Source organism: Podarcis bocagei (assembly GCF_964188305.1).
Source record: "Podarcis bocagei genome assembly, chromosome: 15".
Taxonomy (NCBI): Eukaryota; Metazoa; Chordata; class Lepidosauria; order Squamata; family Lacertidae; genus Podarcis; species Podarcis bocagei.
Window position 1 is genome coordinate 30,546,832 of NC_138141.1, and position 20,138 is coordinate 30,566,969.

At 44.0% G+C, this 20,138-nt stretch overlaps 1 protein-coding gene and 1 long non-coding RNA gene across 3 annotated transcripts; one reads left to right on the forward strand and one right to left on the reverse strand.

Moving 5' to 3' along the window:
- The first annotated feature begins 743 nt into the window (after positions 1-743).
- On the forward strand, positions 744-13,863 carry FKBP6 (FKBP prolyl isomerase family member 6 (inactive)). Of its 2 annotated transcripts, none has more exons than XM_081172289.1 (9): positions 744-903; positions 2,311-2,428; positions 4,342-4,431; positions 4,770-4,972; positions 5,425-5,544; positions 6,609-6,803; positions 7,380-7,489; positions 8,697-8,787; positions 13,795-13,863. In XM_081172289.1, the coding sequence occupies exons 1-9, from the start codon at positions 832-834 to the stop codon at positions 13,846-13,848; spliced, it is 1,053 nt and encodes a 350-aa protein (XP_081028415.1). In that variant the 5' UTR covers positions 744-831; the 3' UTR covers positions 13,849-13,863. The 2 variants fall into 2 exon arrangements, with proteins under 2 accessions (XP_081028415.1, XP_081028416.1); XM_081172290.1 differs by lacking the exon at positions 13,795-13,863 and adding an exon at positions 11,224-11,699.
- A 615-nt stretch (positions 13,864-14,478) lies between these two features.
- Positions 14,479-19,907, reverse strand: LOC308574459. Its single transcript, XR_014002505.1, has 3 exons — positions 17,185-19,907; positions 16,219-16,305; positions 14,479-16,102 (listed from the first exon to the last, which is right to left on the reverse strand). It is a non-coding gene; the product is annotated as an uncharacterized lncRNA (long non-coding RNA).
- Between the last annotated feature and the right edge of the window lie 231 nt (positions 19,908-20,138).

The following is a 20,138-nucleotide window of genomic DNA, read 5'->3' on the forward strand; positions in this document are numbered from 1 at the left end:
TTTTACCTTACATGTTGTTGGATTTTGTTGTTATTGTTTTGGCGGCTAATTTTTTATGATGACAAATGTTGTATTATGTAAACCAGTGTGCTTGTAAGCTATTTCAAGCTCCCCTGCCCCTCTTGCTGGACCAAAACGCATGAAATAAACTTAGTTGGTCTTTAAGGTGCTACTGGAAGGAATTTTTTTATTTTGACTATGGCAGACCAACACGGCTACATATCTGTAACTGGAACCATGAAATAAACGAAGTTTAAGAATTGTCATGGTTTTGTGTCATGGAGAAAACTTTCTAAAAGATAGAACAGGGCAAAGTTTAAAATTTAAGTCAATGGGTAGCATCCAGTCTTAGTCACATTAGAGCAGGATTCAAAAGACATGGCTAACTTTGGCGCATTAAATTTCTTTGGGCTTACTCTTGCAAGTTAATTGGGAGTAAAAAAACAAAAACAAAGCGACACCCACAGGGTATCTAGCATTAATGCCATGCCGTTATTATTAACTCGAGCTTCCTCGCGTTTAAAGCCGCTTCGGGAGCCCATTTTAGATGAAAAACGGGCGTGTCGGTAAATAAAAAAAACTCTGGGGGTGAGGACCCACTGCCCCATCATGCACCACGCTCGCTCCCCCCCCCCCCGCTCCACGGACGCTGCCGAGGGCACAGAATTGGCTCTGCCGCGGGGGCTGGGCGTGGCCTGGTTTGCGGCACGAGGCCTTGGCGGGGGCGTAGTCGGGAGGGGCGTACCGTGATTGGCCCGCGCGGTTTGGGCGGGAAGGCTGGGCCTCGCTGTGAGGATAAAAAAGGGCGACGGCGAGAGCAGCCGTTGCAGGATGAAGCCGAGAGGCGGTGGCCAGGAGGAGAGCTGGCAGGCGGGGGACGGGAGCGGCGCGGGGGGCTTCATGGTGAGCGTTGGTGTCTCTGGGCATGAGTAGAGTTCCTCCTGGCGCTCCCTCTACCCGAGAGGAGAACAACAAAGGGATGGAACCTCTTTCCTTCAGCTTCTGCCTTCCCCCTTCGAAGATAGAGCCCAACTGATTGCTGAGTCTGAGCATGCGAGGAGTACATTTTCCCCTCAAAAAGAAAAGAGAAAGGGAAATTCCTCTTTTACTGCCTCAACCAACCTTAGCAGCTCAGGGCAACCTGAGGGGAGGCACCTGCTGAAATGAAACGACAACAATAGGTGATACCTGCATTGCAGGGGGTTGGACTCAATGACCTTTGGTAGTCTCTTTCAACTGTAGGATTCAATGAAAAGCACAGCTTTGCTGTGAAAGAGAGGACTAGTAAAAAGCAAAACAAACCAATGCAGCAAAATATCAGTACCATAAGGACTGCCAAAGCCAGTGCAAATCAAGGTGTTCCCTTAAAAAAAAAAGCACTTATGCTACTGTTCATGTAGAATTAGCATGAACAATAAATATATCTTTAGGCAAGTCTCTTAATATATAATGTGTTGTATATATAGGTTTGCCTTTGGCAGTTTGGGCTAAATTTGAATTTATATAAGAGTCCAAAAAAGCCAAAGCTAGTTTACATAATACAGTATTTGCAAGTCTGTGCATCCATCATAAATTTAAGGAAATGATCTACAGCCTTCTGTCTCCAATGTATGCCCTCTGCTTTCTTGGACTGGAGGTTTAATAACATTCTGTGACACGAGTGAGGCCAAGGATGTCTCCCAATGGCTGTCACTTATATGAGCACTGTGAGCACTTACTCACATTCTCCAGTTTCTGCAAGACTCATATTTGCAGGCATATATGTAATGGCCTCTGGCAACTGAGGAAAACAGTGGGCAAGTTCCAAAACCATTGGGAGATTTATGGGTGCTTCTGTTTTATTTTTAACATTTTTATAGCTAATTGTAGAGGGGTAGTGCATGATTTACACTTTGAGGGTGTATTATTTTTCTGTTTTATATATATCAGTCCATCAAATATATCAGAATGCTCCATTGTTTATTCTATGCTGTGGCTTTAAGCAATAGTTTCATTCATTAGGAAGTTGCCTTGTACTGAGTCAGAGTACTGCCAAGTGTTATCTAGGCTGGCTGATACTAGCTCTCCAGAGTTTCAGACTCGGAGGTCACTCCTCAACCCTGTCTGGAAGATCCTGTTGGGGATTGAACTTGGGAACTTCTACAAGCAAAGCAGGTCCTCTGCCACTGAGCTTTGACCCGATTTAAAAAGACATTTGAGGAAATCCATATTAATAATACAACATTAATGCTAATAATACAACAGAAGCCTGTCTTGGCATTAAGCAGTCCATAAATAACATTATGCTTTGCCATACCCTTTTTTCCAAAGTCTCCTTACCACCGGCTCGGTCAACGGATGCAGGATGTTACTGGAGACCATGGAGTGTTGAAAGAGATTATCCGTGCCGGCTCTGGTGAAACGGTGCCTCCTGATGCATCCATATTAGGTAAAAGAACCTTGTGCTGACAAGTCTATGGTTGTGGTGTTAAGCAGGCTTACCAAGGCAATGGGTAAGGCCCTCTAAATGCATAGTATTGCATTGAATAGCCACTGTCCCCTTTCCTGCTGTGGCCTGGATGTTAGTCCCTCCTCTTGCCAAAAGCTGCCTTGTGGTACCAATAGGAGCTGGGGTGTGAGAATGTGGGTCAGGACCATGTTGATGAAGGGGAAAGGATGAGCACTCTGCACCACTGTTCTGTTTAAATGAGAAAAAAACTAGACATGTTCATGCCTAGTTTGGTCTTGGCGCAAATTAAAGTGGATTTTGTTCTTTTAACAAGCTAACTTGCCTTTTCAGTTGACATCTGCACCATCCAGTTTGACATTTGAATGGTGGTTTATACCACAAGTTATTGATTTCCATTAATTCCCTTTATAACCCCCCAAGAAGCACTTTAATGTGTGATTTAATATGGACTATGTGGAAGGATTCCCTGTGCACTTTCCCTCACAAGCTAATTCTAGCAATGTTGAGGGTGGCTTTCTGAATCTGAATGTTAACATTTAAATAAGAGTGGTATTAGTACTTTAGCCAAGCATGGATTAAGTATTTAGCCAATGACCTAAAATCTCATGGGTGTACACTGTAGATTTTGTTTGTGGTTTCCATTTAATTGTTGTCGTTTAGTCGTGTCCGACTCTTCGTGACCCCATGAACCAGAGCACGCCAGGCACTTCTATCTTCCACTGCCTCTCACAGTTTGGTCAAACTCATAAGCTGGTAGCTTCGAGAACACTGTCCAACCATCTCGTCCTCTGTCGTCCCCTTCTACTTGTGCCCTCCATCTTTCCCAACATCAGGGTCTTTTCCAGGGAGTCTTCTCTTCTCATGAGGTGGCCAAAGTATTGGAGCCTCAGCTTCAGGATCTGTCCTTGCAGTGAGCACTAAGGGCTGATTTCCTTAAGAATGGATAGGTTTCCATTTAATAAGCAACCCCAAACTCCCAGTTTGAAGCTGTTTTGTGCTTTTTAGCACCCAAAGAGTATGGTGGAAGTGAGCAGGTACTCTTTTGTCATACAGGTCCTTTAGACTTTAATGTAATATTCCCCAACTTGCTGCCCTTCGGGTGTTATGGACCACCATTCCTATCAGTCCCATGGGACCCAGGCAGCAGGTTGGGAAAGACTGTTTTGCTGTGAGTAGCTTCTAAGGCTACTGGGGAGCCCTTAGGTTTTTGCCTTCAGGTTTTTAAATGAATGCAGGAAAATGTAGTTTGATGAATATTACAGAACCTGAAAAAGCATGAGCAAATGCTACACCATAATTCTAATTTTGCATTTTTTCCGTAATGGATGAAATTTATGTGCTCTCAGCAAGCTCCTGGGACAATACAGCATGGTTTATTGGAAACAAGGATTGCTAGTAGTTGTCTAGATTCAGGTAGGTGGCCATGTTGGTCTGATGCAGTCAATATATATATATATATAAACTAAAAAAAAGGCTCCAGTAGCACCTTAGAGACCAAATAAGTTTGTTCTTGGTATAAGCTTTCGTGTGCATTCACACTTCTTCAGATACACACATACAGTGGTACCTTGGGTTAGATACGCTTCAGGTTACATACGCTTCAGGTTACAGACTCCGCTAACCCAGAAATAGTACCTCAGGTTAAGAACTTTGCTTCAGGATGAGAACAGAAATCGTGCGGTGCTGGCACGGCAGCAGCGGGAGGCCCCATTAGCTAAAGTGGTGCTTCAGGTTAAGAACAGTTTCAGGTTAAGAACGGACCTCCGGAACGAATTAAGTACGTAACCAGAGGTACCACTGTAGTAGTTGTCTGTTATGGATAAAAATAGAAACTATGTTCAACCTTCCTAACTGAAACTGATTTACTCTCCTCTAACTTTTAACTTTTTCAGTGAAATTTTCAGGTTACCTGGAACACATGGACAGACCCTTTGACACAAACTGCTACAGAAGGAATCATAGACTCATGAAACTTGGTGAAGGTAAGCTCAGAATGACCATGTGTTCCTAAGAGATAATAAAATAGTGTGTGTGCACTAGCACTTAAATATAAAAACTGGACTTGTTAGGTGCATTCATGCCTAGTTTCTATGATAGTAAGCAAACTATTTGGGATCCTTTAAGAGGGAGGCCAGGATAGCTCTCCAAATTTCATGTATCCAAAGATTTGATTTTTCTGGGGGCCTGAGTTGGGGCCAAATTGTCCTGGGTCAGGCCCAATCTGAATTGCACCTTGGATCAATGAGGATGTCTTCCACTATAATTAATACTGCAGTGCATACATTTGAGAAATAAACCTTGCTCTTTTTTGCTTTCCCAGACATCACTCTTGGAGGAATGGAGATTGGTCTGCTGACAATGAAGAAAGGAGAGCTGGCAAGATTTTTGTTCAAGCCAAGATACGCTTTTGGAGCTGCGGGCTGCCCTCCTTTGATCCCTCCCAATGCCACAGTCTTGTTTGAGATTGAGCTTCTGGACTTTCTGGACTCAGCAGAATCTGATGAGTTCTTTAATCTGACTCCTGTAAGTTTGCTAGTTTTTCTTTAGTTTTATTAAGAGACTTCTGTATCACTCTTCACCAAAGATGGTTACCGAGCAGTTTTTAAAAGATACTATAAAGCACCATACAACTCACTGGTGATTAGAAAGACAAAGGCCAGAATGGGGAGTGAGCTAGAAGCTTGGCTCCAAGCTAGGAGATCTATGCCTGCTTTCTATTTGAATCGAAGGCTGTGACTGAGAGAAGCAAAACTTCAAGGGTGTTATTGCTGTGAACCCCTCCATTGTAGGCTCAGATTGTATATATGTATAAATAAACCATATATCATACAGACACCACATTCTCAGCTGTCCATTCTGAAGAAATCTGGAATCCCTGGAATATTGCAGCACTCAGAGATTCGGACGGTGTGCAACATTGGGGTGGCATGCAGCAATACTAACCTCCATGACCAGATTGTGGCTTCTCTTCACAGGAGCAACAGGCCCAGTTTCCACTGCAGAAAGTGCTGAAGGTGGCTGAAACCGAGCGGGAATTTGGCAATTACCTCTTCCGACAGAAGCACTTCATGGATGCCAGAGAAAGATACAAACGGGTAAGTAAAGCAAATGAGAAGGGTGGGGGCAAGTGAGTCACAAGTAATGCAAAAGGGAAATTTAATTTGGGCCTTTTGCAATTACAGTGGTACCTCAGGTTAAGTACTTAATTCGTTCCGGAGGCCATACTTAACCTGAAACTGTTCTTAACCTGAAGCACCATTTTAGCTAATGGGGCCTCCTGCTGCTGCCGCGCCGCCGGAGCACGATTTCTGTTCTCATCCTGAAGCAAAGCTCTTAACCTGAAGCACTATTTCTGGGTTAGCGGAGTCTGTAACCTGAAGTGTATGTAACCTGAAGCGTATGTAACCCGAGGTACCACTGTATTTTCCATTCCCCATCATGCTAGTATTTGTACCTTGGTAGTCCTTTCTGGTCAAGCAAAGGGCAGGGCTGGTCTCCAGAAGTCAGAGAACTTCTTTAGGTCAGCCTTCACCAGTCTGGTACCCTCCAGAGCTTTTGGGCTACAGCTCCCATCAGCCCTGCCCAGCACACTTAACTTTGCATATTATACTTATTTACTCGCTCCTTCACCCTGCTTCCTTTGTTAGCTGCCCAAGACAGAGTGTGCTGACTGGGCTGATGGGAGTTGTAGCTCAAAACATGTGGAGGACTGCCAGATTCATGAAGTCTGCTGTAATGTGTTGCCCCCAAAGTGTGAGATGGGAATTGATCACCTCCTGGAATTATTTTGAAATATAAAATGAGAAAGGAGTGGGTGATCTGATGGAAGAGAATGTTTAGTTGAACAGTTTAAAAGCACTATATTGTCACTTAACCACCTTAATTGTTCATTGTAATCTTATTTCATGCTTTCCCATCAGAGTTGCTTTAGATTCCTAAAGTGAAAAAATACAGTTTTGCCCATATTTTTTTCAAAATCTACAATGTAAATATGTAACTGGCTCTCAAATGAGAGAATATTTTTGCTTGATAGTGTTTTTCTTATGTGGAAATGTTTGTCTCCTAAGTCAATATCCACACAGCCCAGTGTGTATAACAATCAATATAAGTTTTATGTAAGACTATAAAATGACAGCACTTGTTTGCGATCCCTGATTAGGCCTCTTCACTGCTGCACCGTGTGAATGCTGAAGAAGCTGAGCAAGTCAAAGTTGATGCTGCCAAGATTCTGGTCTTCCTGAACTTGTCTTTTACTTACCTGAAACTGGAGCAGCCAGCTCGGGCCCTTGCCTACGGAGAGAAGGCCTTGAAGCTGGATGAGAAGAATGCCAAAGCCCTCTTCAGGTGTGCTCAGGTGAGGAGGAGGAGGAGCAGCTGTGGACTTAGTCTTCCAAGTTTCAAATGCCTGATGGGGAGGTGTGGGCAATAAAAATAATGGACCTGAACCTGGAAGAAACCCCAGAGGCCACTTAGTCTAATGCAGGAGATGCAGTGTTCCCACTGCAGGTGTCCATCTAGCCTCTGCAAGCACTTTCTGCGGCAAAATCTTTTCTACTTTCAAACACTTCTGCAACTCCTTCCCATGAACATTTTGTTTATCATTGCCAGGCTGAGCACAGTATCCCTTGCAGGATAAGACTGAGGCACACCTCCCACTCAAAACTCTACTTGAGCTCCCTTCTGCATGCATCATTCTATCTATGGGATGGCAGCCAGGATTTATTTAGGGCGGTCAGTTCAACAAGTTTAAAGTTTCCAGGTGCACATCTGACCATGCGCAGCTTTTCCTTTCCTGGGCTTTCTGTACATTGCTAGTACTGGTGAGTTTTCTCTTTGCCAGTTGTTAACTTTGTGGCCATGCTGAGATTTCCACCCCCCTGAGGAACAGCATACCAAATTAAACAATAATGATGATTCTTTTGTCTACTAGGCATGTTTCTCTCTGGCAGAGTATGAGAGAGCTCGAGATTTTTTGGTGAAAGCTCAGAAACAGCAGCCCTTCAACCATTGCATTAACAATGAATTGAAGAAGCTGGCCAGGTGAGGGAGCTATTTCTTTACTGAAGTTAGGATAATCAGTTAGCTGTGAACTGCTTTCTCTGTATATAATTGTCCAGATTTATTTCTTGTGGTGTTGAAGCCTCTGTACTCTTATGTTTAAACTGTCTAGCAGACTGAGTAAGTGGGAGCACGGGAAGCTTTTAGGGGTATTGAATCCCAAACTCTGTAAACTGGTCAATGTCCTTGCAGTGGGGCAAGCGTCAGGTGCATGGGTACCACCCCCTTTCCACCTTTGGGAGCATCCTTGGGAGTTCTGTTTAATCCAGAAAAAAATGTGTGGTTATCAGAACCATGGCAGTGCTGTATGTAGAGTGTGAGGGAATAGAGTTCTCCTTCCATGGCAGTACTGGGAAGGGATAACAAGGCAATTCCCTGGCTCTCCTTGAATGAATGCCTTATGGAGGCAACTAGCCTTTGTGGCTTTGCCTTGCCTGTCCTTTGACAGGCAGCCTTTCCCTGTTCTGTTAGGAGAGGTTTAGGCCATGTTTATCCTTCACTTAAGATGGCTTTCTTCATCGGCAAAAGACTGGCAAAACCTCTGCTTGCTGAGGCCACCTGTTCCTCTACTCCCTCATTTGTGTGCTTCCTTTCCCTGGACTGGGAAGTGTACAGGCCATGAGGGGGAATTCCTTGGTCCTCAAAAGCTGCCCCTCTGAAACATGCTTGGAAATAGAGCACCAGCAGATCTGTGAGCCTTGCTTTTCCTGAACACATGGATTTTTGGCAGTGTTTTAGTAAGAACAGCTCTGGCTTCCATACTTGGCAGGTGTTCTGCATAGGTATAAACACAACTGAAAAGTATTGTGGGATTTCATGCATAAAGCAAGATCTCTCAGCTGCTGAGCTGCTCTGTTCATGAATAACTATAACTTAAGTTTAATCATATTGGCCATGTTCTACAGTTGAGACTAAATGCTGGGTTTGACTTTTGTTTGGCGAAGCCTTTGTTTCAGACATCACCAAAGCTGTGTACACGGTGAGCTATGCTGAAGGAGATGGGGGTTTTGAGCATTGAAACAAGGGCAAAAAGTGGCCAGATGCAGCTGCTGTGCTTGTGCTGGAACAGTTTGCCTCCTATTTCTGAGGAAGCACTCGAGTTCTGGGCAGGCTTAATTTCAAGACCTTGTTGTTTTTTAAACTCGGCTGGTGGACACCCTGTGATCATACAGTTTGCCCTGTTTTGCAGCTGTTACAGAAATTACATGCTGAAGGAGAAGGAAATGTGCTGCAGGATGTTTGGCCCCCTCAACTCTCCTTCAGCAGGAGAAAACCTGAAGGTAACAGGCTCTGAGCCTCTTCTGTTTCTCAGTTTCATCTTGGTGCTAAGCTCCCTCCTTGTGTTGTCTGAAGATTGTAGCAGGAGCATGTATGAACAGCAAGGCATTTAGTGGTAGGCAGGTGCCAAGGGAGTTGTCCTCTGAGACAACTGCACTCTGGAACTTGCTCTAGATTTTTGTAGGGCTTATGAGGCAGGACATGTCCTCTGCTACTCTCTCGCTTTTTTCACCCCTTGGATGTTGAGCAGAAATATGACTCTGTTGCCATGCACTGTATCTACCTCATCTTCCTACTACTTCCATAGTCCTTAACCACCCTGCCCAACTTTAGGGCAGCTGTTGCCAGCCTGCGGCCATCCAAAGATTTTGCACTACAACTCCCATCACCTCCAGCATCATACAGTCATGTTTGCTGATGCTTATGAGGTTTGTAGTCCAAAGCATCAGGGACGGCACCAGGTTGTTGAGGCTATTTTATGGTACTGTTCTTGGTAGATCTTGATAACGTCTTGGGCAGCTGCCTGTTCCTGCTAGATACAAATGCCAGTTCTCATGGTTCATTATAGCAGAATTCCACTGTAAACAGGATACATGGTTGGCTAGTCCCCTCACCCTGCCCTGAAATGAGAATGTCTGTAAGTGGATGGTAACTTAAGTAATAGCTCTGCCTCCCTGACCTTTCTTCCTAGAACTATTGCAAACTGCTTCTCAGCTCCACTGCAAAAATACCCAACAGCTTCAAAATCAGCTTGCTGCATTGCGTGTGCTGTTCAAGAAACACAAGCACAGAGTCCTTTGCACTCTTAAAATGAGCTAGTCTTTTGAATCCTTGCCAGTGATGGCATGAACCCCTTTTAAAGACTGTAACATCGTGTAAATTTACCTATCAGTAGCAGCCCTTATATTGTGCCACTCAACAATGCAGGATAAAATGTGACTTTCATTTATCAACAACCAGCTCTGAAAATACAGTGATTTAGATAATGGTATTACAACAAAAAGCATCTGCATTTTTCACTGTCATTCCAGATTACATGGTTGGCTACCCTAGGTGAACAGAGCCTGCTTTCTGTTTTAGTCACTGTTTTAGCAGGTGATAGGATAAGTGTTCAACGTTCATATTTGGTTGTTAAAAGCAGCTAGAGCAAAACCTGAACAACTTTATTATGAACAGGTGGGTTGGGGTTGCAGAATGATGGAATTCACTTTAAAACATGTATGCGTGTGATCTTAGAATGGGTTGGTAAGGATAAGATTATTTCAATTTGGAACGTGGTTGCTAGTGTAATTAGGTTAATTGTTCATGCAGATTTGTTGGCGAAAGCAGGAAATGTTTTTTTCAGCAGAATGTCCTAGTAGCTGCCTGCTGTTCTGGTACCTGCAGGAGCATCCTTTCTTTGAAGCTGATCCAGCCCATCTTATCTGTGCAGCCCCTCGAGCCTCTTTTTTGATTGTGTAGCCACTGGGTGGGAATGAAAGAGACAAGACGATCAAATGCTACTCAGAATGGCTAAAGGGTTTCAGCTTGCCTACTTCTCTCTCTTTAATTAGCTCAGTGTAAAGACTTCTTTAGACATGGTGTATTCAAAGAGGATGACAGAAGATTCTTGGCTGAACTCTTGTTTGCTTCTGAATGGGATTTCTTTGTGACTTCTGGGTGGTGTCAAGAGGAGGTGTGAAGCTGGCTGGGTGTTACATGATGGCACTTCAGTCACTTGCTATAGCAAGGTTCCTAAATGCTACACAATCTGTTTCTTTATGCACACCCACAGGCAGCAACACACTTGGCTTGCCAAACAGAGAATTGTAGGTTGCTGTGCCAACCAGGAACCCAACGGACAAGAGCCAAATCAAGTAACTGAGGCTCTGGACCAATCTAGGTGTTACTTGCTACCACCTGCAAATGCACCCCAACATCCCTTTTTTAGGCTGCAAAGCAGTTGGGGGGGGGGAGGTTGACTGAGAATGGAGGAGCAGTGATTGGAGAAGGGGGAAGCTATGCCTTTCCCCCATGGAGTTTCAGATATATATATATGTAGGTCGGTCCATACTAATATGAAAGCTATTGAAAGAGAGGAGTGGAAATACAGGGAGCTGAAAATGGTGGACTCTACTGAGCAAAGGAAAATGTGTTAACAGTGGCCCTTTGTGGTATGTATTAGGTGTAGATTTGGGGTATGGTACTTGTTTGTAGCTCATTGGGTGTGAAGGTTTAAAGGTTAACCCTTGGTTTCCTATCTCAAAATTAGTACCTGTTTTAAGATTTCTGACCATTCTAGCCATTACATTTCAATGATACAAGGGCTTGGGCCCTTTATAGCTCACTATCAATATAGGTCACTGTGTTATAATTGCTGTCATTTTTTAAAAGCGACCATGTCCTGACAAACTGAAATGCGTGGGTTTTTTTGAGTCATAATATGCTGGTCATTTCAGAATCCATCTATGCAGAAGGAAGAAACTTTTCTATAATGGGAAGGGATCCCACTTCAGTACAGCCAACAACTGCCTTCTTGTTTTTGAAAATCCATATGGAAAAGACCTTCCTCATTCTGAGTACTTGGAGCTGAGAAGATTATATGGTTGTTTAATATATAAAAGCACAATTTGTATGTATACTTTGTTAGTGGCATTCTACTAAGTCAAGCCTACTAAGAGACTTCTTTTGAAAAGAAGGTATTTGCTCAGCATTCTCTCATTGTTTTGAAGGAACTCCTTTCTCTTGTTAGCCAGACACAGGTAACAGATTACTCTGATTGGATACAAATCAGTTTTCCTTAACTTCCCTCATTGCCCTGGACTCAGGCTGGTGAAAGTAGGCGGCCATGGTTTTTGCTTATCTGAGAAGATGGTTAGAAATGTTGTTTTCCTAGTTGTAGAAAATAAAACCAGTTTCTGAGCTGAAAATGTCAGCATGGCCGGTGTCCATTCATTGTGGATGATGAGTGTCTGTAGATGGAAGCCACTGTCCCCCATTTGCCTTGGTAGTGCGACCAATTTGGGTGTTGCTGCCTAGCAAGGCATCATCATCGCATTTCTGTATATGATTCTTAATGTTGATGCTCTGACTGATGTCCTGCCAGACGAAACCTATCTATCCTGTGTCTGTGGATTTGAGAACCTGTTTGGAGGATATGCCTGGCTCGCTCAGGCGAAATGGAGGGCAATAGAACACCCTCTCTTCACCGCAGAAAAGAAGCTTATTGTAAGATTGATGTTTCCTTGGTGCAGAATTTGGATTACCTGATTGCGAATTTACTGTTTGGGGCATTGTATTCAAATCCCTGCTAAATAACTCACTATGCCAGGTGCTTTTTTTTGTCACGATGTTACATTCCTGCACTTTACTAGATATAATAAACTTTCCTTGCATGTATCACTGTGTGTGCAAGCTGAGCGAACAGATCCCTCTTCGTGCCGTGGTGGTGAGTGGGTTGCAGCCATCCTGTGGCTCTGAAGAACTGTATAAACCAGCAGGTGGCGGCAGATCCTTTGATAACTTGCCTTAGCTATCAGTTTTATCTCTTTCCTCCACCTGCTTCATTTCAGTCAGGTTCTCTGTGCTCAAATCCAGGCACCCATTTTCTTTAGGGCATATTGGTCAAAACTCCCTTAATTGGAATGAATTGTGCAGATTTGACATAACTGAATATGTCTACCTTGGTTTTCCTGCTTCAGGTTGATTAGTTAATGGTATATTTTATTTTGAGGCACTGCGCTTTCATTTTGCACCATGTAGAATTTTAGGTCTGGGTGGTTTTGTAGCTCCACCAAGGACCTCACTTCCTGCTCCTCCTCAGGGCTAAAAAGAAGCCAAAAGACCTCTCTTTCCCTATCTGAGCCAAACACACACACAACCTACAAGCTTTTCTCATCTAACTCCACCACTGTCAGCTCTATTTTTTTTTTTATAAAATTTTTTATTGCGTTTCTTTCCATAGGTTGACAGATTTGTTTACATAACAACATGCAAGAAACATTTTTTTTTATATATGAGGAAAAATAAAAAAAAGAAGAAAAAGTTAAGTAACTTTCATAACTGTCAGCTCTAAAAAAGGTTCGAGGTTGTCTTAAATAACTCTGTCCATTTCCTTCTTTCTGCTTGTAATAATCTCCCAGAGCACCTCAGTGATGTGTTCTCCTCTTGCTGCAATTTATCGAACTCAGAACTTGCCTCCTTTTATTTTTGAAAGGTCTTGTCTTAGTTCTTTAAGTCCTCAGACTACTTGAGGTCACATAGGCCACACACACACCATGTTGAACTTCTGGTGCTTACTGGATTCTTCTTCTAAAAACTCCAGCAGACTTTTAAATTGAATTCTGATTTTACAGTTTTAACTGCTTTCTAGCCCTTATTGTGTTGGGTCTTTTGTGCAACACTTAGAAATAGCTGTCATTAAACAGCATACAAATTGTTGGAAGTAAATGGGAAATAAATAAATAAAACCGAAATACGTCACTGCATTTATGCATAATTTCCATTTCCCTCTCATTTGGCTGCCTCTTTATTTTATACTATCTGCCCTGTACTGTGTCACTATTGATGCTGCATTAAAAAACAAGTTGGCAGCCTAGCATCCCTGCCTCCACCCTATGGCAGGACTTAACAGAGATCAGCCACCCTGCTTACAACCTTGTAACTCCTACAGTCCTGTTAACTTTTTTAGCTATCCAGCATCTAAGAGGAAGCCCTGTGTATCAGGCCATCCAGTCCACAAGCAGTGGATAAAAGCTGTCCCTCAGCAACTGGTGTGTGTGTGTGTGTGTCCTTTAGCCAGTAAGACTTAAGGCCATTAACAGGCTTGCATGGCAGTCTGCCCTGCCTCTCTTTCCTCCATCCGCAGTATGGGGGATGTTTATTCCTAACTTTAAAGGCTGATTGTGAGGATTAAAACTAGATGCCTGCGAGAACTTTGAGGATTGGAAGGTGCTGTCTGTGTAAATGTTAAGTACAACTAATTTACTAGATCTCGTCTTCCTCCTCTTCCATGAATTTGTCCGATTCAGTTTCAGAAGCACCAACGGCCATCAAGACCACCACTACATTTTGTGGCGGGGTAACATTTCATGTTTGTCAAGGTAGCCTGTCGTCCAGGGAAGCTTATACCATAATAATAATTATCCCTAAAATTATAAAGGTCGGTCTTTAAGATGCTTTGTTTCTGCTGCAACAGAGTTGCACTCTGGAAATTACTCATTCTGAGCCAAGTTGAACCATACAGGGGAAGGGATTAAGCAGAATACGTCAGTGGCCCAATTTAACACAGGGAGGGAGAGAGTTCTTTCCTCACCCCAAACCAGAGTCCCCGCATTGAGGTGTCATTCTTCCGAATGGATCTTTCAAATCCATCTTCCACGCTTACTGTTCCCCACCACCACCCCACCACCCCGAGCAGAATTGCATGGGTGCCTTTTCACAGCAAGGACTTCTCATCCTGCCTGACTGACAGCCTGTAGCAAAGGCGAATTAAGAAGTGCGGAGCAGGGCAACCTCCTCTTTATGGTTCCACTGCCATGTCTGGAGCTCAAAGCAGAGTCTGCTTGCTCTGTGGCGCCAGCAGAAGTGCGGCTCTGAAGCCTATGGCTGGCACCTTCAGCCTTCCTGAGTTGTTATTATTTTTTATTTCCTGGTTGGGGAGAGGGGGAGAGTGAGAAGAGGGGAAGATGTTGGTTCAAATGTTCTCCTATGGCTGCCCCTGAGTTTATGTTGGCAGTGGCTGGGGAACGGAGCTGATTTAACTGGCAGTTGTTGTTTTGTGGCCAGGGCATTATGAAAAGGTTTTCTGTCTTTCCCCTCCAAGGTTAATGCTGAATGTTTTCCTTCTTAATATACTGTTCGCTTCATTATTAGCTGAAAGAGACTCTCTTTATATATTTTTTTTAAAAATTAACTTCTCCCATTCCCCCCCAATATATATATAGAGAGAGAGTCCCTTCATGCTGTTGCGTTCTGAGAGCCGGGAAGTCCTGTGGACAGGAAGTGAGAAACCTGATGGTTGGTGTGATTTATACAGAAATTCCTTTCTTCCCCAGTGAGCTGGAACAGTAGGCCGATGTGTCAGTTTGCGGCTGGCTGCCTGGCTGCAAGCGCCAACCATTGTTGCTCCTTTTGTCCTCCCGCCTCCATCTCCGGCAAGTGAGCCACTTCTGTTTAAAAGTGATGAATGAGGTGTTCTTCGAGCAGGGATTCAGGGGAGGCTCCTGAGGCAGCTTTACACCGCAGCGTCTTTCTTCCCTTTGCCAGCTTCAGGCCTTCCCTTGTTCTTCCTCAGATGGGATCCTTCTTTTGAGCAGCAGCAGCAGCAGCAGTACAATAGGTAGCTGCTGCTCCTGTTGCTGACTTAGCCCCCTTTGGGGGCACAGATTCCCCCCCCCTTCTCCGTTCTTGCTGATCATGCATGTCTCCAGGAAATCCCATGTGTGCTTCACCAAAATTACTCACCTACTTCATCTAGTTGGTGTTGAAGGCTTTCCCCTGCATCAGCAAAACTTAGGTGACACCAAATGTCCTGCAACCTTTTCTCATTAAAAAATTGTTCAAGAGAGAGAGATGGGGAAACTGACTTGTTTGCGGTATCTGTGGGGATTAGGTGGGGTGAAGCTCCATGGTGGAGCATATGTGTGCATATGAAAGATCCTGGTTTCAATTCCCTAATTGAAAAAAAAAATTGAAGTCCCTTATCTAAGAAGACCTTGCAAGGGAGGTCCTTAAATTTACCCGAGAGGGTAGAGAGGAGAGGCTGAACTCAGCTTGGAAAGCTTATTTAAAGTGCATCAGCAGAGGGCTGATGAATGCATTTTAGTTTGTGGAAGTTGTAAGCATAATTCACAAATGCACATGTAGGCAGGAAGCGCTTGAGAAATGCATTCTCGGCACAAAACAGATTAAAACTGTTTCAGCAGAATGTGCTTTGGATTGACAAATACAGTGGAACAGAGACAACATGGGGATGGCATTGTGTGTACAGCATCCCAAAAAGATGCCTATCTGCAGCCTTGAATGCACATTATCACACAATGTATACTCACTCACAGTCTCTAGCCTCAAGGCTTATTGTCTAAAAAAGCATGACGCATAAGGAAAATGGGTTGGGGAGGGAGGAGGAAAATCCAAATCTGGGCACTGTTTCTTTAAATTAACAAAGTTATGGTAATGAGCAGCTAAAGCCAAAAGATTTCCAGGAGAGATGGTGCCAAAAGTTGCTGGTCTTTCCACAGCACTGATAGAGAGGCCCTGCAGTCCTCCTCCTCCTCTCCTGCAGCTCAGTGGAGAGGCTGCACCACATACTCAAAACCCATGGTACACAAATGTATGCTGTAAAATGCAAAGTTTTAAATGAATCAAAATACACATTACAACATAGAAATGCTGGCATTAATGCTGTTAAAAGTTTCAGAAGAATGCCATAGATTCTGTGATCAAGGACTCACAGTTGCTGGAGCTGGTGGTGTCTGACCAGGAGCGAGACCTTGGAGTCACGAATAGCTCAGTGAAGATGTTGACCCATCATGTGACAGCTGTAAAAAAGGCATATTGCATGCTAGGGATTGTTAGCAAAGGAATGGAAAATAAACTGCTGATATCATAATGCTGTCACAGAAAACGTGTGGTGCACTCACTTTGGAATAGTGTCTACGGTTCTGCTTGCCTCACCTCTAAAAGGGTACTGTAGTGTTGGAAAAGGGCAACCAGAATGATCAAGAGGGTGGAAGGATTCCCCAACAAGGAAAGATTGCAGTCTTTGTGGCTTTTTAGTTTAGAGAAAAGGCAAGTAAGAGGCAACATGATAGAAGTGTATAAAAGTATGCATGGAATGCAGAAAGTGGATAGAGAAGAAAAGTTTTTTCCCCTATCATAACACTAGAACTTGGGAACATCCAAAGAAGCTGACTGAGGATTCAGAGCAGACCAATAATCACCCCCCCCCAATAGCCATAATGGGGAAAAAAGAAGATGAGGAGCTTCACAATTCTAACCTTTGATGCTCTGGATTAGAAACAAACTTGTGGATATGTGGAAGAGGTGCATTGCTGGCTATTGTTTTCCTGAAACTTACCTAGAAAGTCTGCAAACATAAAGTTGCCAAGTCTTCCCCTGTTTCTGTGGTCTTAGCCCTGCTTTTTCTAACCAGTGTGCTCTCCATAGAGAGGATCAGATATTGTAGAAGGTCCGCTCTCTTGCACTATGTAATTTGTGTCTCTCACTTCCAAGCTGCTGGGCTTGTTAACTCTGCAAGGCCAGTTCCTACTTGTAGGCCCTTTATCCTTTCTGGAGGGCTGAATGGTCCAGTCCATGCAGCCTTTCCATTTCAGTTTAATGCCTCAAGGACGCTTACTTCAAAAGGTCCCTTCTGCTAACTACCACACTGACCCAACTCAGCTCCATTTTCCCCCTACCTGCAAACAACAGCAAGGCAGACTCTGCTATCGGATCCTTCTTGCTTATGGCCCATCCTGGCAGCACACCTCAGCTTGGAGCTTTGAACTCTCGCAAGGTTTCTCCAGAGTAAACAGCTCACAGTGGCAACAGTCAAGCTGCTCTCCATCTCGTGGACTTCTTCCAAAAGGGTAGCTGCGTTAGTCTGTTGCAGCAAAAACAAAAGAGTCTTCTGTCACCTTAAAGACTAACAAATTTGTTTTGGCAAAGCTCTAGACCGCAAAAACCTGTGCCATTAAAAATCTCATGGGTGTGTGGCTATTCCTGGCTCTTAACCCAGCTCAGAATGCCGCTGCAGAGGGTCCTCTTTCTCCAGGATCCTGTTGTTCTCAAACTGGGCAAAGTGGAGAAGGCCAGGAAAGGCATGAAGCCAGCCAGGTTCTTGGCAGTTCCAGGTCACACTGTCTGTAGGCAATTACACCCACCTTCCTGCTCAAGTGCAGTGATGTTTCAGACGATGGGGGGCGGGAGCAGCAAATTCTTGCCTTTAAACAAAGGGTCAGGTGCATCTGAGCTGCAGCACGCCTCTTCTCTGGATGAAAAAGGCCTCTCCCCACCTAGTTTGATAAAACAGAGTTGGAAGAATGCTGTATGTTTCTCCCCCCCATCCTCTTCACTCCCCCCCCATTACAGGATCCATTTGTTTTTCATGAGCTATATTTAGGTGGCACTGGCAGAACCCCCAAACTGCTGAGTCCTGTTAAATCAATATTTTTTTTCCTTAGAAGGCAGAGATCAGCATTACCAAGTAAATGGTAAATAATATTTTGGTTTAGCATAGCTGAAGGTTTTTCCACTGCAAATTCCCTCATGTCCAGCCATGGTAAATTATTCAGGTGGTAGTGGTGGTGGTGGTGGTTAAAGCAAAAAAGATCCTCTGCATTTTTAGAGAAGTCAAATAAAATAATAAAGGGGTCTTTGAGAGTAGCTCTTCACCCAGTGTTTGTAAAGAGATGTCACTTTGAGGTGTTTCCACTGAGGTGGCAACAGGAGGGTCCACCCGATGCCCAGAGAGCTGGACATTAAAGTAGCTTGTGGTGGCAAGAGCAATGCATTTCTCTCTCAAACTTTATTTTGATGTAGGAAACTTGAAAGTGGGGATAGGGACAGAAAGATCCTGATGGAAGGGAAGACTCCCTCTTCCTCCCAGATAAGATCTGGATTGAATATCCTAGGAGAAATGGTTAAAACATTTGCTGCTACTTAGTTTAGAAAAAAACAGGTCATGGTAGATGTGTATAAAAAGATGGGAAAGTGAATAGAGATAGGCTTTTCTCCCTCTCTCATAATATGTACTATCATCTCTTAATACTGTGGGGTCATCCAACGAAACTTCACACAGCGCATAGTTAAAACTATGGAATTTGATCCTTCAAAAAAGGTAGCAATGATAAGCTTCTTGAGGCACAGTGGGAAACATGATGCTGAACTGGACTTTGTAGGTCTTTGGCCTGATCCAAGCAGCCAGGTCCTTTTTACATTCCTGCATTAAGCTGAGGTGCAGTGAGCACACATTGGCTCGAGACAGTGATTCTCTTTTTCCTTGCACTTCTTTCGGAAGGAGTATCTGTCTTTGTTCGTGGCAGGTGTATGCTCATTCCATTCTCTTTTCCTTCTCATTCTCTTTTATCGTTGAAAGGGGATTCAACTGCTTCTGCAGACTTCTGCTGTGCTTTAGAAGAAACTGCTGACACTGGTGGTGCTTATCATCTTTCTTTCCACTCTCTCAAAGCCTGGCTCTAGCTGCAGGAGAGCAGCTATTCAGGGTGGGATCTGGGAATACAGAGAAGTGAGAGCAGGTGAGTTGCTGAATGCTGGAGAAGCTGAAGCTTTGTCCCATCAAGCATCTCCCATTACTAAGTCCTTATTCCACTCCATTACACGGGTTCTGACCCGGCATCTGTTCTAGGGTGGCTAGAAGCTCAGGTTTAGCAATATTTCTCTTAATCTAAGGTAGCTGTTGGCTTTGCAAAGAGCTCTGCTTTGATGCAGTTGTTTTGCTAGTTTGTTTATACAAATAATGTATCTGGTCTTTCTCCCTTCGAAAGAATACTTCCAGTGTAAGAACAAACACAAAAATAAAATTAACAGCAACCCGCCCTCATTTAATGCCAACACAATTCAAGTCTAAAGCAGGGGGAAGGCAGGGCTAGCAATTAATAAAATTAAAGAGCAACGGAAGAAAAGTTTCCTTTAAAGAGAGCAACCTTCAAACACTGTCAGGAGCCGAGATGCTGGGAGTTGCAGACCAACAGCATATAAGGACCTGAGGTTGAAGAGCCCTGATAACTTCTGCAACACAGACAGGGCTCTGCGGCTGAGGAAGCCGTGTTGCATGTTGCCACAAACCACACAGAGCAACAGAACACACTAATGGGCCACCACAGCTGCTCTTAAAGGATGCACAGATTCACATGGGAGGAGACGGTCCTTTGAAACTGATAAACAGCACATTGAGTTGCACTTGCAAATGAACTTGCAGGCAGCACAGCTGATACTGCAGAGAGGTCAGGATTTTAGCAGCATAATTTATCACCGGTTGAAGCTTCCAAGAGATTTTTAGGAACAGCCCCACACAGAGCATGCTACAACTCAAATCAAGATGCAATTGGTGCATTCAGGATCACGTCCCTTGTAAATGGCAATTGAAACTGAGCAGTGTAGCGGTCAAATACTAGTGTAAGGGTTTTCCTTCCCCGCTCCCCTCCTCTCTTGCCACATTTTCACTATGGCTGGGGCAGCTCCCCCAAAAAGGGCTGTGCCACCCAGGGTAAGTGACACTAGTAGTTACTCCCTCTAACTGGGAGTAACTCACTTGCTTTCCAGGGATGGTGGGGGAACCCTCTCAACAAGGCAATCTTGGGAGAAGAGGTATGGCAGCCAGTGGGCTGGCCTTGAGAAGACCTTCCACCCT

Coding starts and splice junctions, on each gene's coding strand:
- FKBP6 (XM_081172289.1), top strand. CDS start 832: ATGAAGCCGAGAGGCGGTGGCCAGGAGGAGAGCTGGCAGGCGGGGGAC. Junction 904..2,310: donor GCGGCGCGGGGGGCTTCATG/GTGAGCGTTGGT, acceptor TTTTTTCCAAAG/TCTCCTTACCACCGGCTCGG. Junction 6,804..7,379: donor CCCTCTTCAGGTGTGCTCAG/GTGAGGAGGAGG, acceptor TTTGTCTACTAG/GCATGTTTCTCTCTGGCAGA.